Source organism: Pseudopodoces humilis, chromosome 9, assembly GCF_049639895.1.
Source record: "Pseudopodoces humilis isolate 2021_Gansu_Grassland_sample_001 chromosome 9, ASM4963989v1, whole genome shotgun sequence".
In the NCBI taxonomy this organism is placed as follows: Eukaryota; Metazoa; Chordata; class Aves; order Passeriformes; family Paridae; genus Pseudopodoces; species Pseudopodoces humilis.
In genome coordinates this window covers 15,893,622-15,910,597 of record NC_142208.1, presented here as the reverse complement: position 1 = coordinate 15,910,597, position 16,976 = coordinate 15,893,622, and the positions used below count along the sequence as shown (strand labels likewise).

Here is a 16,976-nt window from a genome sequence, read left to right as displayed (position 1 = left end):
GGAACTGTATCTAATTGTGGGGATTTGTTTTCCATTAATAGCAGCCCAGAAATGGAGCAGCAGAGATGGGGTGAATATATTTTCAGTTGTCCACTCCAAATGATTTTAAGGTGTGTAGTTGCAGTATTGAGTTTCATACACTGACAAATGGGAGAAGAAACACAGGAAATGAAGCAGCTCTTGAGTGGGGAATTGATTTGGAGAGGGACTGAGCAGTGCATTGTGATACTGTGTTCAGTTGGACAACTCTTGACTTGTGCTTTGTGCTCTTTTTGTCCCATTTCCTTTTGTAGATTTATTTTTTAACCATGCATAATCTTAGTCATTTTGTCCGCATGCATATCCATATCCATGATTTCTGAACAGTAGCGCCTCCTCAATACATTCCAAACCCCCAATTTTTTACAGCTTTCTACTGTATATACAGATGGGATTTGCTTTTGTAGGCCTTCTCCCTCCATTCTCTTTGTAGCTGTCACATACCCCCATTGTTGCATTGAAGACATTATTGCTGTTATTAAATGGGTGTGTTTAGATTTCAGGGACTTCTTTTCTGTCATAGTCTTAGTTTCTTTTTAATAGCTGAGGAAGGCAGCAGCAGGTTCAGTTTGGATTCTTGTCACCTCCTTCAACAGTGTCTCCACTTTCTAGAGGTTCTCCTGTCTTGGCTTAAAACAAACACCCGTCCAAAATTGCCTTGCTTTGTACTTCTGTGTAAAAGCTTTTGTTCAGCTCTTGCTTTCTTCTTTTTTTAAAAAAATTCCTTAACTAAGCAGAGATGTGTGTTTTCTGTTACTTTTGTAGAGGCATCAGAACTGTCCCTACAACAGTAACAAAATAGCAATGAAGAAAGGCATGTTGAATGAATTGATGTGGAACCTGGGGACATGATTTAGTGGTGAATGGTGCAGTGCCTGGTTAATGCTTAGGGTAGATGATCCTAGGGGTCTTTTCAACATCAAAATTTTGTGATTCTTTAATTTTTCCTGGTAAAAGAAACCATTATAATCCAGATTGCTTTCCTCATGTAGTTTCCTGTACCATCCCACAAACAATTGTTCAGTACAGCAAGATTGCTGTTGCAAAAGAATTAACTGGGCAGTGCTGCTTGAATTAGCGTTGTAAGTGTCAGACATGTTTGTCAAGCTGCAGATTGATTTGGAGCTTGTAATGTGTCATGTTAAACTCCTTAAATTTGGCTTTTTTTATAAGTGTTCTTCCCTTGTTGCATTACCAGTTAACTGTGTTCATAAACAAAGAAGAATGTCATGGTAGGGGCTTGGTAAGAGCTTGTAGCTGGAATTGTCTTCTCTAACGCCTTTTGTATATTTCCTTTTTTGCAGTGAAACAGAATTGCTGTAATTCCAATTTGTGAAATGCTTAATATGCTTATGTGAAAGTTAGAGCATTACTCTGAGATGCTTTTGGTATAACAGAAGGACTAGCTGAACTGTTTCGGTTGTATTAACCAAATGTGGAGCATAAATTAGAACTGTATCTGGTAATAAGCAGCACAGTAATTTTGTGTGAATGCCTTCTTTTGTTTTGATTCTGTTCCAATTGCTAAAATGGCTGAAGAATTTGCGTGGCATTATGTGCACTAATCAAAATAATCACTCACATTAGGGAGAGGATTTGAATTGTGAACAGAAAAGATAGGTTAAGCAAGGTAAGAGCAAATTTGTATTGGTACTGGGATTATATTTTAATATATATTAAAATATATAAATAAATATATGGGGATTATATTTTATATTATATTTATATTTTAAGGAGGAAATTATGCACATTATTTTAAATGAAATAAATTTACTAGGTCAGATGCATACCTAAACACCATCATTTTTATGATCTCACGATATCATAATAAAAACTTAGTAGTGTGGATTTATAATATACTTCCTTGTCTTCATGATGGAGAAGCTATCATCTGTCCCAAGCCATATTTTTCCATTTAAGGTAGACTGTTGGACTGAAGTTTGGTTATGACTTTGATGCCCTGGTGCTTTCTGTGCTTCATTAAAACTGAATTCCACATTAGCAAAAAGGTTCTGAGGCTGATACTCATTGCTGTAGAAGATGACTAACTGCTGAGAGGCACCTTCAGGACAGGCAGAGATTCATGCTCCTGCTGGCCTTCTGATCTGTGTGTCCCTCTGGATGAGCAACATCTCCAGAGGAAGCTGCATTATGAGTACAACTCATGCACTGTTCATGAGTTTACATGGAACTAAGCCTTGTTAAGGTCCTTTGTCATAATTTTTTTGCTTGTGGTCACTGGTTAATGGGGCTAGATTAATTCAAGTGTTATTTCTAAAATTTCTCCTCTCCATTGTTTTTAGTCTAATCAAGAAGTTTTGCATGTCTTTCTGAGTTCGTGATTTGTAAAAAAGGGATATTAACAAAATTGCGAGGTGGTGCATAATTTATGACAAATGGGTAGTTTCTGAAGCCATAAAGTGGAAGGAAGTGTTCAGGTTAAGTGCTACCTTCTTTAGTTGACTGTGAAATTGTGAAAATTGATTGACTTGGAAATAATTCTGAAGAAATCACCTGGCCCGTTCTGCACTGCTGCAAGTTAGCACAGAAGTTACGCCTAAAATGTGTATAGTCTAGCTTTGACCCTGTAAACAAAACCTGACACTTTCCAGGGATGATTTTATCCAGTTCTGCTTTTCTCTGTTAGATAATAAGAGAAATTAATTAATGTATTAAAAGCTGGTATGTTGGTAATAACACATTATGCTTCTCTGCTAATGTTTAGGCCATAGTTGGTTGGGAAGAAAAAAGTACTGGAGACTCCAGATCCATGTCCATCCTTATATGGATGTTGTTGCCAGACAAATTGTTTCAGTGTTTAAATGGCATATACCTGTATTTCTGTGCTGGCTGAACCTTTTCCCCAAATATCCAAAGAGTAACTTTGGACTTGTAAATTTCCACAGGTTTCCACCTGAGTGCCACTGTGGTGCCCCCACAGATGGTGCCCCCCAAGGGCGCGTACAACGTGGCGGTGATGTTTGACCGGTGCCGGATCACGTCATGCAGCTGCACCTGCGGGGCCGGGGCCAAGTGGTGTGCTCACGTCGTGGCGCTCTGTCTCTTCCGCATCCACAATGTAGGCATCTAGCACAGCTCTGCTCTCCCCTGGGTGCCTTCTCCCTGTCTCTCCTCAGTACAGTTCTATGCAGCACACACTCTCTTTGGGGAAATGGTTCTTGACTCTCCTTTTGGTTACAGATTGTGCAAATGTCTACGTGTGGTTGGGGTCTGCAGGCTGAATTGTCTGAGGCCCTAAACTCCAGACTGTCCTTTGGTAATGTGTAGATTCCTAAGGATGGATACTGAATGCTTTTTGGCCCCTTCCTGTTTCTCACTTAAATGCTAAAATCACTCATTATTTCTTCATCTCTGAAAAGAGTGGAAGGTGACCAATAGATAATCTTTTATTAAAAGTCTTTGTAAGTACAGGATTTAGAAGCTCATTTTTTATGTTGTTTGATCAGAGTGCAGAAGGCAAGTAATTTTGATCACTGTTGGCCTTTATGTTCACCAGCCTGCTTTAACACTTACTGAGGTAACTGTCATTTTGACTTGTAGATTTCAAGAAGTCAGGTTTATGTTTTTATTTGACTGCTTTTATTCTATGTGGCCTTCCATAGAGCAAAAAGTAGGCATTTTATATCATAACCAACCTAAGCTGAAAATATGTAGAATCAGTATGAAATATGCCAGTTGAGGGTTTGGTCTTGCATACAGTTGAATTTCTTCTGCTTTGGGGAGCTGAGAAACACAGAGGATTAAGTTTTGATGATTGAAAGGAACTGAAGATTTTCTGCTGTCACAGAACATTTTACAGCTAACATGCTTATGGTCAACTCCAGATCCTTAAATAAGTTCTAATAATCTGCTGAAGCTTGTTAGCATTTCACAATGGACAAGTGTAATTGGCTTAAATTTATACTATTGTGAAATAATCAGAATATTGGTATACTTTCTGTACTTAGGACTGGAGAGCTGGCAAAAAAGTGGGCTCTGCTTTGAATTCTTGGTTTGAGTTTTAAAAGATGGGTATGGAGAGTGAGGCTAGAAAACAAATCATCATTTTTATTATTTACACTCAGAAAGTTTGGACCCTGTGTAAGATAAAAAGCATTCTTTTGCCTCCAGTCTTTTTTCCACTTAAAAGTGATAGTGAAAGAATCTTTCTTTGTTTAAACTGACTTCTGACACTAGCAAGTTTCAAGCCAAGGTATATTGCTCTATGTAGACAAGAAATATCAGAAGTGTCTTTATTATGAAACTGCTCTTGACTGTGTACAGGTTAAATTTTAAGCAGGACATTTTTGTTATGTAGAGTGAAAAAGGTTAAGAAGCTAGTGGTGAGGTTTTTTATAATCTAATTTGTTCTAAGATATGGAAAGAGATTTTAAGACTGAATTAAGAAACTCTAATGAGATAAATGAGATGGTTGTGATTCTGTGAAACAGTCCCCACAGAGCTGGTTCATTTGCCAGAAGCTTAAGGGATAATGTCCTGTTTCAGAGGTTTGTTTGTGAAATCTCTGCCAGTATTTGTGCAATTGCTAGCAACAACAGATCTTAAGCACAGCTGTTACATCAGTTTCCTTGAAAAAAACCTCTTAAAACCAGCTTTTATAAAGTCTAGACAGCTTATTTGCATCTTATCTGGAACACACTACATAATTTCAGAGAAAAAAAATTGGCTATCAAGACTAAGCATGGCATGCATCGGCATAGTAAATGTTTGTGAACTTCATCAGTTTGCTGGACACAGCTTCATTAATGGTAGTTTGTGTCTCCTTTTCTTTTCTCAGGCATCTGCAGTGTGCTTACGAGCACCTGTTTCTGAGTCTTTGTCTCGGCTACAAAGAGACCAGTTGCAAAAATTTGCTCAGTACCTAATCAGCGAACTTCCACAACAGGTAAGTGGGGACCATCATGTGACTGACAACTTGTTAAATTCAATTACCTTTATTCTGGGTCAATTTATATGATGTCTTTTGTTGGAAAATAACCAGATATGATATTCAGTCGTGAGCTGCTGGGAAGGCATTCAGGTCTTGCTCTTTTCAGTTTTTCTGTTCTATTTTTCTACAATTGTCTAATGCCAAGTAAAAGATTAGAAGTGTCTTAAAAGGAGAAAGAAGAGTGGTGGCTATGCATATCAGCATGAATATATGCTGAGCTTGTGAAAGTTCTAACACAGTAAATCGGTTCATGATTGTTGAAAACCTAGGTCAGCCCAAATCAGCTTGTTTCTTTTTTGTGTGTATGGTTAGTTAAGTGGAGAGAATTACCCAGGTAAAGTACTGTATGTGCCTTAAGTGGGCACTTGCTAATGCACCTAACTGGTAATCTTTTGACTTCCTCCAGTGTAGCTTCTTGGTGATTCATAAAAATCATTCACTGTAATAGACATGACATTTCTTTAGTCAAAGGCAAAGTCTGCTCTCTTATTCTTTAAATATCTGTGTTGTTCAGGGTCAGGTCATTTATATCATCTGCCTAAAACGTTTGCACAAAATACACAAGAATACCCAAGTGATTGTGAAATGTCTGCTTTAAAGTTAAAAGGGCTTGGCGGCTTTTTTATGCTTGTTCAGCTAAAGGAGATTGAGAAAAACTGACCTGCGTGGGTATCTGTCACATTTCAGCAGTGCATTTGTAACACACTCCTCTTAAGTAGGAGGTAGATTACTGGCAGCATGTGCCTAAAATTCATATTATGGTGCTGTGCTTAGGACACAAAGATATTCTATTGCTAAAACGTCCTATAAAAAATACTGACCTTCTTCTGAGAGGAAGTAGAGGAATTGTATAATATGAAAGTGATATAAAAGTACTGCTTTTTTGTTGCTGAGAGATGAGCACCAGCAGTGTGTGCTTCTTGCTGCATTATGTCACAGGCAAAGCTTTTCTTCTCTCCTCAGACTAAGCTTTATGGCACATCTGGTGCTTAATAGGGAAGGGCTTTGAAAGGCTAGTAGTGGTAGTAGTTGTTTCCTGAATGGCATATGAGTTGTTTGCACACTCTGTGTTGTGCTCCTTTCTGCAGGGTTTATTTCTCCTTTGGTCACGTGTACCAGCTGTGCATCAGGAACATCTGGATTAATTAATTATTACAATTTTGCTGGATAATCTGATGCATGCTGCCCAACACTAAAATTAAGGGATTATTGGGAAAGATGTCTTAACCTAAGTTGTGTAATTCCTTTGAAAAAGGCAAGGCACACCCCAAATTCTTTCAACAGTCTTATTCCTGGTCTTCAAGATTTCTGGGTGGAGATAGATAGATAGATACACTAATTCCTTGGAACCCCATATTTTGACTACATGATGTAGAATTAGAGTTGGCTGTACATGTGTTCTATTTTATCCTTATTTCCAGTTTGTGAATGACATGGTATAGTATTATAATGCTGAATTACTTTCATGTGTAAGGGAATGATGGCCATAGAAATGCAGCTAGATGTTTTTCAGAATCTCTGTTGAAGGTGTTTTCTGTATCTATGAAAATCAGGGAAAAGCAGCTGGAAGTCATTACTTAGTTCTTCGTCCAAGCACTATTTCCCCTTATGAAGCTCGTATTCCTATTCCAATTAAGCACGAATGTTGTAACAAAAAAGACGGAAGGAGAGTCACTGCAGGTCCCTGGTGCTTCAGCCTTAAGGTGTGACATTGCCAAGACCTGTGAATTTTCTTAAAATATGTAGTAATGGAAAAAAGGTACAAAATAGCTTAGTGCTGAATTTGTTTCTTTAGGTGACTAAAATGCAAACTATCTTTCTGAAGCTTTGTTTTCTTTCTATCTGTTTGAGATGTATCTGTATTATTTGCAAATACAGGTGTACTGAATGTGCCTTTCTTTACAGTAAGAGTGATCTTTTACGTCTGCTGTTATACAGAGAGAGGTGGGGGATATCAGACTTTCTGTTGCGAGTCATTTAAATCCTGAATATGTAGGTTAATAATTTGCCTGTTCTGTGCATACATACTAAAGGCTAAATGGACCTGCACTTTCAGCCCAGACTTAGTGAGGGGAAAAATCTCTTTCTACTGTGTGTTTTTCTTCCAAAAATAGAATGTTAAGGGTATTATCTAGTAAAAAAATCATAGGATTTTACAGTCAGTGTGAACCTTCTTTGCTATGCTCTGAGCTAGTCCAGAAGCTATGATTAGTTTAGTGCTGAAACTGCATTCATTTACTACTGAATCCCTTTGCTAACTGGATGGTAAATAAGCTAAAGTCTGCCCCAAAAATTATGTGTAGATGTATTTTATAGTTTGCTCCCCTGCTCCCATTTGCTTGGGTTTTAGAGAAATTATTTAGGAACAAGAAGTAAAGATCTTTCAAAGTGCAGGAAAATGGTGATCTTGGCAGCAGTGGCTTCCCTAAATTTCAAAATTAGTTGCAGTATCACTTTCTGTGGGCTCCTATTCCTTAAGAAATGAGAAAGGAGCAAATAAACTGTGATGCTTTTGTTTACTTCTTAGGGTGTGACTGCAGAAAGTCAGCCTTGCGTGAGCTGTGAGAGGTGTGACAGCTGGTAGCCATTGTGTGATCTTTAGCACCCTCTGTCGTCCTTTCTGAAAAACGTAGCTCTACATTCCATACTCCTCAAATTGCTGTAGTGCTTCAGTCACAGTCTTTGGCTGGGTGTAGCAGGATAAGAAATACTATGTATATTGAAAGTTTGCTGCATGTTTTCAGATTCTTCCAACGGCTCAGCGCTTGCTGGACGAGTTATTATCTTCCCAGTCTACTGCCATCAACACAGTATGTGGGGCCCCAGGTAACTTTAATAGATCTTATTTCAGCAATCTGTATCACAGATAGGAAGAGGATGATAATTCCATTGCTTCAGGTTTCTGATTTGTTAGCATGTAGCTTGGATTGCAGATGGAAATCAAGGAAAAGGGATGAGTATTGGCATTTACATGTATATATGGCACAACAACAGGCACCTCAGAGTGCTTGCAGAGGAAGGGAGCATCAGGCAATGCACTTTCTAACAAAGTGTTTTTATTTTTAATTTGGTATTAAATAGAGACTCCTGGAAATGTTAATTGGAGGGGACCTCTCCCAAGTTCCTGCTTAAAACTGGACTGTTTGCAAGACTAGGTTAGCTGTGACTTGGGGTCACCCAAATAACTGTTGGTTACCAGAGATGTTAGAACATTCCTATTTTAGTTCTGCATTACTCTTCTGGTCAAGAAGAAGCTGCTAATTTAATGTTGTTAATGCTGAAAGTAATTTGATGGTAGCATTTTAAGATAATTCTGAGTAGGGGGTTCAGCAATGGGTGAAATAACTTGGGTAGCACTGCCTGTGTACTCTGTGGTTGGGCACATAGAGTAAAATATCTTCAAAGCTTGCAGACTGTAAATGTGTTTTTCTTTTGTAAGATCCCACTGCTGGACCTTCTGCCTCAGATCAAAGCACCTGGTACTTAGATGAATCTACTTTGAGTGATAACATAAAGAAAACCCTTCATAAATTCTGTGGACCCTCTCCTGTTGTTTTCAGGTAAGCTGTTTGTCATTGAAGGGAAAATGGGACATTCATGTGATCTGTAAATTCATTTACCATATACTCTGTATGCTTGGAGTGAAGGATGCTCAGTTTCATGGTTACTCTTCTGGACTGTACTTTTGTGTAGCTTCTGCAGTGTTATTTCAGTAGAGCAGACTGTGTTTGTACACTCTTTTGCTCGTGTGGTGTTCTTGAGGTCGTTATGCATTCTGTCTTTTAGGTTACTCATGTCTGTGCCATTGAAAGACAAATATATTTCTGGATACAGATTACAATCAGGAGTTTGTATGACTGCTTGATTTAATTTTTTTCTCCTTCTTCTTCTTTATGTACAGTGATGTGAATTCAATGTATCTGTCTTCCACTGAGCCACCAGCTGCTGCTGAGTGGGCTTGTCTGCTGCGTCCCCTGCGAGGAAGAGAACCTGAAGGAATCTGGAACTTGCTTTCCATCGTGCGGGAGATGTTTAAGAGACGGGATAGCAATGCAGCTCCTTTGCTGGAGATTCTGACTGACCAGTGTCTCAACTATGAGCAGGTATCTCTTTACTTGGAGTGGGGGGATGTTTTGAGGAGCCAAGCAGAGCCAGTAACTGGTGCTTTGTGTCTGTACCACCCATGGCTGAATACAACTATTTTAGTAGCTTATGTGTGTTGTACGCATGTGCTTCTCCACACTAAAAGTATGCTACAATTTGCTCTTCTTCTGATTTAATGGTGTCTTAGTAATACTGTATGCCCCAAATAACTCAATTCATCTAGCATGAGTATGTAGAGTCTGATTTCTTTTGTTCAACGTATTTAATTAGATTTCTTCCAAGTCAAGGCGATTTATTTTGCTGTTGTTTTGTTTCTGTTTTTTTTTAAACAAAATACATCATGTATGAGCTGACATTTTGATAGAAACTAAATACATATGTTGTGTGATAGAATCTCAGATTCTTTTGTTATCTTTAGGGAAGATATATTTTGGTGGATTTAAGCAATACCTTTTAAAATTTTGTTAAAATAATATTAGGAAAAAAAATTTCCTTTGACAGTTCAGGACTTTGACCTCAGTCTGTAATGTAAATTGTGGTGTAAGTTTCCTTATTGCTCCATCCTGTACCTCGATTTTGAGCAAGTAAGGAAATGCTCCTTTTATCACATTTGTACACTTTTTCTCTCCAAGTGTGAAGGCCTCTAGGAAGTGAACACCTTGTGAATATTTTGTTCTTTGGGCTTGTGCCTTCTAACCAGAGAAATTTTGAGTCCCTTAGTTCTCACAAACCAATACTGCTTTAATGGTCATAGTTATTTTGGAGTCAAATGAAAACCTGATATTAACTACAGATCCTGTTTCCTTGGGATTATGAGATAAAGTGAGAGCAGGGGATGAGATGTTGGCCACAGCACAGCTCCATGGAACGTTTTCTTCTGCAGATAACCGGCTGGTGGTACAGCGTGCGAACATCTGCTTCACACAGCAGTGCTAGTGGGCACACAGGGCGCAGCAATGGCCAGTCAGAAGTAGCTGCTCATGCTTGTGCAAGCATGTGTGATGAGATGGTGGTTCTTTGGAGGCTGGCTGTCCTTGACCCAACTATTAGTCCACAGAGGTGAGCTCAAGAATCAGTTCCTGTCTCTCTTTAATTTCTGTGATACTCAACTACACTAAAGACTTTCATCCTGTAGATTTCTTGCATTTGTATTGTTACGTCGGTACCTGTTCAACCATTAGTCCTTCTGGACTATATGCTATGTAGCATTCAAAACACTATAATTACTTTAATTGCTATCACTGCGTACTTTTAGCAACATCAAGTATCAGGACTAGCTTGTTTTCTGAGAGTCCTTTCTGACACATATGAGTGTAATTCTGCATTTTAGTGTCCCAGCGGAGAATATTTATTTGAATGATAGCACCAGCTATCATTCTGTTTAGCCCAGAACATTCACTCTTGCATATTTCAAGATAAGCCAGTTCTTACTTTCTATGCTCTTAGGGAATTTGTTCTTTGCAGTGTATCAGTAAACAGTGCCACCAGCGTATGATTTTCAGTCAGTGTTTTCAATTGTGTGAGAAAAAATTGTGTGGCTTCTTCAGATTTCTAAACCATATTGTGCTATGGTAAATCACTGCCATCTTTATTTAGCAGCATCTTTATTTAGCAGCAGTTGAATAGCAGAGGAGGTACTGAGAGCTCCTGTTGAGATATTGTGGTTGACATTGTAATAGTTTGTTTTGTACATCTTGTCTACAAAGTGTGCTGTGTAAAATGTATTGGATTAGTTTAATGTGCTATAAATTCTCAGAAGTTTCTCAGAACAAATGAAAACAGGACGGTAATTTCAAAACAATTACACATTAACAGGATTTGCTTTCTCTGAATTGTGTAACATTAATAAAATGCCCTATGAAAGGCACATTGGGACACTAAAATGGATGTAGTTTCTGTCTTGTACAGTTAAATATGAAGTAGCTAAATATAGGAGTTGAAGACAAATTTAAAAATGTAGGAAACTGCAAATGAGGCTTAAAATAAACACAAACATCAATCAAATCACATAGAAAAAGCATAAAGTATTTTGGCCATTAATAACACATGAAGTTGTGCTGTGTATTCACATTTGAGTTATTTGATGCAGTTTAGATTTGCTCAGATCTCCTACTTGAGCTAATGAATAATTGAAATGCTCCTGCTTGATTACCTATTCTCTTGGTGTTTGAATAGTCTCCAAGGACCTTCTTCTACTTGTGCTTCCCAATCCTTAGAGTGAATCATAAGGAGACTTCACAGATTCTCATCCTCATGTTCCTCTTCCGAACCAGTTCCTGCTCCTTTTTCCTTCTGAAAATCTTCTCCTTGATTAAGCTCTACCAGTATGTTTCCTGGTTAATTAATTTCTTGAGTGGACAAATATAAGTAGTCCATTTTGTTTAGTCCCTTTTGTCCTAATACCCTTTGCACCTAAATTGGTTCTCCTCAATTTTTGTTTTGTTTTCTTGTTCTTTTACTTTTTGAAGCATTGGGATTATACATCAGAAATGCGTGGCAGAAACAGAATGGCAGTTGATTGAGACACCTGGTGAAATTTCTAGAAATGACTTTTTTTCTTGAATAAGATCACCATTTAGACTATTTTGCTCAAGTGCGTAGGCCCTATGTGAGATTTGGAGCTGGAAAGTGCAGAACTGTTTTGTTCTTCCCATAGTTAATATGGGGCATGGAACTAACTGTGTAACGTGAGTCTGTGTAGTCCTGCCAGCTTGCTGCTTCTTCCAAGTTATTTGAACATCAATTACGGCTGTCCCTATGGTTTGCAACAGCTTGTTCTCCTGAGGACAGCCTGTTAAAGCTTAAATGAAATTGTTGGCCTCTATATAGGCACATTAGGTTGAAGAGGTAAATGCCTGGGAGTGAGATTAGGTGGTCCTATCTGTCATTGTTCTTCCCTGGGTAGGCTATTTAGGCTGTGCTTGTCAATGTCTTAACTGGGATTATTCACAGGGTTGTTTCACAGCTGCTGCAAACTGTTTTACGAGTGTCTCCAAGGGCAGTTCCCCATGGTACTCACTCATCTGAGACTGCTAAGACTCAAATCACTAACACCTTATTTAGGGGCAGACAAGCAAACAGGGAAGATAGTGTTTTATTTTCAACTTCACAGTTTTTATTGTGCTTTCGTGTTGGTGGTGTTCACATTTTGTTTCTGGATCGTGAACCTGTCTAGAACCCAGTTGTTAATATACCTGTTCGCTTTTTTCAGCTTGTCTTTAGTGCTGTCTATGTTTAGCTTTAACTTAATTCAGCAGATGATGTTTCTGGCCAAAGCAAGGAAGTGTTCTGTGGGTTAAGTAGTAGTTTGTTGCAGGTGCTTTTTGTGTCTGCTTCCTAACCTTGTCCTCTTTTTTCTTTTAGGCGCAGGGATCTTTGCTCACAGCTCAGACAGTGGCAGCTGAAAGTCATAGATAATGTTAAGAGGGGTCAGCACAAGAAGTCCCTAGAAAAGCTCTTCCAAGGTTTCAAGCCAGCTGTAGAAGCCTGTTACTTCAACTGGGAGGAAGCTTATCCCATTCCTGGGATTACATATAGCAGCACTGACAAGAAGAACTCATTCTGTTGGGTAAAGGCCATCCAGCAGAGGAGCTGCCGGTTGCAGTGTGCAGAAAGTGCCTGTGAGGCTGGTAGGACCCATAGCCAGGAGCTTGGGGGACCATGTCTGCAGCCTGGGGACAGGCTGCGGCCTTCTCCCCAGGAGCCGGCGGTTCGTCCCAAGGAACTTACTGGGAAGCGGAAAGTTGTCTCTGAAACGCCACAGAGGGTTCTGAGACGGCTCTCGGCAGAAGGGGATAAAGCTGTCTACAAGACTGCAGTGAGCAAAGCAAAGTTGCCAGTGAGCAAAGGCTTGACCAGTAAACATAGTGGGAAACGCCGTATGAGCAGTGAGGACAGCTCTCTGGAGCCGGACTTGGCAGAGATGAGCCTGGATGACAGCAGCTTGGCACTGGGGGCAGAAGCCAGCAATACCTTTAGTTTTACAGAAAGTCCACTGAGCAGGAGCTACAGGGATGCCTTTGAAGAGGATGCTGGAGTGTACTTCTCGGAGGGACCTGAGCCCACTGTCAGGAGCAGTTCCATGGCCAAGAAATCCCCCAAGGATCCTGTGGGGGAGATGGGTAGTGGCGATGATGACCTGCCTTCCGCGGATGAGAACTCTGGTGGCATGAGTCTGAAGCCAGAAGAAGTGGGAGAGAATGGTGCAGCAGGGGGAGGCGATGATGGAGAAGATGAAGATGATTACCAGGTGTACTATCTGAATCCACAAGAGGTAGCCAAGGAAGATGATGACAAAGCTGAAGGGGGAATTGATGAGGAGCAGGATATATTTGCTGGTATAAAGCCTCTGGAACAGGAGAACCGGATGGAGGTGAGCTGAATCTAGTTCAAAATGCTGTTTTGCAGTTTTATGTGTTGTATAAATCATGGTCTTACCACCCTCATAGCTGTTATCCTGAACCTAGGATGTTGTTAAATCAAGTGCTTAATTACAATGTTGTGATAACCAACTGTATTATAAGGTATCTACAAGCCTCATGCAGTAGGTAGCATACATCTGTTTCCCACAAGCTTGATTCCCTATTTCTATGCTAACTGCAAGTGTGTCCCAGTTTTAGTTGGTCCCATCTCACACTCCAGGGTTTACAAACGTAGGAAAAACAGTGTAAGCTTTTCATCTAGTCTCACCCTTGGAAGTGGCAAGAATTATCTGAAATTAAAAATGAGGCTGAGATATACTCAGCAAGAAAAATTTAAATCCAACCATTTAAGCAGAAGTTCTTTGGAAAGGAGAGGCAGTCTAAATAAACTGTGTCTCATTCCTGTAATAACCACAAAACATGTTTACAGGTTGCACCTATATAACCAAGCAGCCAAATGGCAATGCATGGAAATAGTGGTAGTTTGAGGTTTAGGTTTTTTTGAGCTATTCTCTGATCTCATAGCACTTGGAGAGAGGATGGGACTTAATCATGTAAGAAAAGGCTTTTTAGGGGAATGCTTCAAGGAGTGGTGGTGAAAGACTAGGCAAGAATGACTCCAAGAATATCTGCTGCTGAAGTTAGTCGTGAATTGTGCTTGCAGTCTTTGTGACAAGTGGTTTGAGTGGGCTGACTCCAGGCTGGGGTAGTGTGGTTTGAACATGACCATTTGTTCCTTCTTGCAGATCCTGTTTGCCTGTGCAGAGGCACTGTATGCACATGGATACAGTAGTGAGGCTTGCCGCTTGACTGTAGAGCTTGCTAGAGACCTACTGGCCAACCCTCCAGATCTCAAAGTGGAGCAGCCACCAGCTAAGGTAGATAGATGGCAGCAACCATCAATAGTCTTGATTTTACTGAAGCTCTGTGCAGGTGACCCTGTTTCTTGTGATTCTCTCCAAAACCTTAGCCTCCTATTTCATAGTGTACATCACTGGAAATGTTAGTAGTTTTGCTGTTTCAGGAGGTTGAACAGGAAATAAGCATAAAGTTCTGGAAACTCAGTTGTAGTGAAACTTAAGCAGTGTTTGTTATACAGAAGGGTTCCCTTGGAAGGGACAGGTGTGTGGCATCTGCCTGCACAGCATCAGTCCAACAGGGGATGTGTCTTGTCCACAGGCCAGCTCTTCCACTGTGTTGTGCTGGGGTGAAATAGGGGAGGCAATGATGTTCAGTGGTAAGCACTGAAATTTGAGATTTCTCAGCAAAAGGAATAAAATCTAAATATATTTTATTCTTTCTCCTGTCTATAATTATTGCAAATGATAAGAGGACAAGCATAGAGTCATTTAGGATATTTAGGGAAGTGTCCCGTGACAAATTCTTCCTCAAACAGGGCAAAAAGAACAAGGTGTCAACCAGCAAGCAGACGTGGATGGCAACCAACACTTTGTCTAAAGCTGCTTTCTTGCTGACTGTCTTGAGTGAGCGGCTGGAGTACCACAACCTGGCATTCCGAATAGGAATGTTTGCTTTGGAGCTGCAGAGACCACCTGCCTCTACCAAGGCTCTGGAGGTAATAAAATATCTCAAAAAGACAGTATCCATAAATGTTGTTCTGTTGGAATGTGTTTGCTCACAAGGTTTAAATTTCAGCATTTAAATTTCAGAAGTTTGGTTGTGCTTTTATATGTTTTCTTAAAATGGATTGCAGTGGAACTAAATTAGCTGAGTATACATACCATTAGCACATGTTGATCTGCTAAAAAAATGTTTAACAGTATCACATCACCTGTTGTTACCTTCTCTGATAGGAAGCTCAGACTTTGTGCCAACAGGTCTTTGATTTCACATGAAGCTATAGGCCTGAAAATATTTAAATAAGTACAAAATCTTTTATTAATGTATTATTTTGATTAGAACACCCTACTTCTTATCTTAAATATTTTTCATTTTACTTCACTCATCTGGGGGAAGATAAAGTAATTTGTAAATATCCATATTTTTATTGGTGAAATGGTTTGAAAGTTATTCCTTAGGGTGAATTGTTATGATTGTTATGTGTTTGAAAATTGTTGCTTTTGCTGATACCTCATGCACTGACAAGTAAGCATATGCACTGTGCAAGCACATTATTTTGGGTGCTCCTTGGAATCCTCCTACTCTGAGGATTCCTGTTTTGAAAAAGAAGTGTCCTCTGTGTGATTTACAGCTACCTTGCTTTTCATCACTGCAAGGCTGTGCAGTTCCTTAGAGTGTGTGTCATTGCCAGTTATCCACCAACTACAATTATTACACTAATTACCTGTACTTCTTATGGTCTGATAAGATGATTTTGAGTTTGGCAGTCACTTGCTACCTAAAAGAAAACTACTACTTTCACCAGGAATGGAGAGAATACAGACACAGAGTAGTGGAATGTCTTCATCCTGATGGCATGTGTGCTGCCACACTGTACCCATTCTTCTGCTAATCAGTCTCTGCTGTCTCAAATGGGTGTATCACTTAGCATCCTTTCTTCCTGCAGTTATGAGTAACCACCTTTTCCACTGGCCTAATCCAGTCAGATACTTCTGCTGATGTTCTTATGAGCTGATGCATTTTTTCTGTATGCAGCTGAAGAATGATCATTTGAGTTAAAACAAATTTGTGTACGAAGCAAGACTGTTACTAGATTTGAAAACCTATTTTTGTTGTGGAGGGAATGGTAAAGGTGGCTAGCTGTATAGAATTGCTATAATTTAATAAACTAATAAAAACTACTGCTGTACTTTATGCAGAAGGAAAAATGGTCTGCTCCCTACAGGGGACTGTGCTGTTGACAGCTTTTTTTTCTGTTTCCTTGTGGATACTACCAGGTAAAGCTGGCTTATCAGGAATCTGAGATTGCAGCCCTCTTGAAGAAGATTCCCTTGGGCACCAATGAGATGAATACTATTAGAGGAAGAGCTGAGGAACTGCGAGAAGGAACTTTGTGTGATTACCGTCCTGTCCTGCCTCTGATGTTGGCAAGCTTTATATTTGATGTCCTGTGCACTCCAGGTACTGATTGCATTGGCCTGAGTGTGTGCAGGGCATATTCTGAGATACCAGGTCTTGAAGGATTTTCAAAGAGAAACTGCCTTCTGTATAAGAATGAACAAAGTTTTATTCTTCATGTGATGTTGCTTGCACTTGCCTCTACCTTGCTTTAAAGATACTTTGTTCCCCAGTGGAACTGTTTCACCTTCTGCCTGCATTTGAAAACAACTGCACACTTAACATGTTTCAGCACTCTATGTGTGTTTGTAAAATAGTTATAAATTATTGACTTATCTGCTTTTATGCTGGTTATATTCAGAGAAAGCTAATATAAATCTAGAATTTAAAATGAGCACAGCAACCTGGTATTAGAAGACTGACTTGGCTCTGTACCTCATTTGGAGTCTTCTGAGCTTAGAGAGAAATGGAAAAAAAAACCA

General features: G+C 39.5%; 1 protein-coding gene across 3 annotated transcripts in view; it reads left to right on the top strand.

Moving 5' to 3' along the window:
• Nucleotides 1-16,976, top strand: part of ZSWIM8 (zinc finger SWIM-type containing 8) — a 56,489-nt gene that overhangs the window by 25,165 nt on the left and 14,348 nt on the right. For all 3 annotated transcript variants that reach the window (XM_014250417.2, XM_088059540.1, XM_005520523.3), the window contains exons 4-13: nucleotides 2,946-3,118; nucleotides 4,838-4,945; nucleotides 7,735-7,816; nucleotides 8,430-8,550; nucleotides 8,892-9,093; nucleotides 9,978-10,153; nucleotides 12,458-13,466; nucleotides 14,262-14,393; nucleotides 14,912-15,091; nucleotides 16,374-16,557. In XM_014250417.2, the coding sequence (XP_014105892.1) occupies nucleotides 2,946-3,118; nucleotides 4,838-4,945; nucleotides 7,735-7,816; nucleotides 8,430-8,550; nucleotides 8,892-9,093; nucleotides 9,978-10,153; nucleotides 12,458-13,466; nucleotides 14,262-14,393; nucleotides 14,912-15,091; nucleotides 16,374-16,557 (2,367 nt within the window). The remainder of the gene's footprint in view (nucleotides 1-2,945; nucleotides 3,119-4,837; nucleotides 4,946-7,734; nucleotides 7,817-8,429; nucleotides 8,551-8,891; nucleotides 9,094-9,977; nucleotides 10,154-12,457; nucleotides 13,467-14,261; nucleotides 14,394-14,911; nucleotides 15,092-16,373; nucleotides 16,558-16,976) is intronic.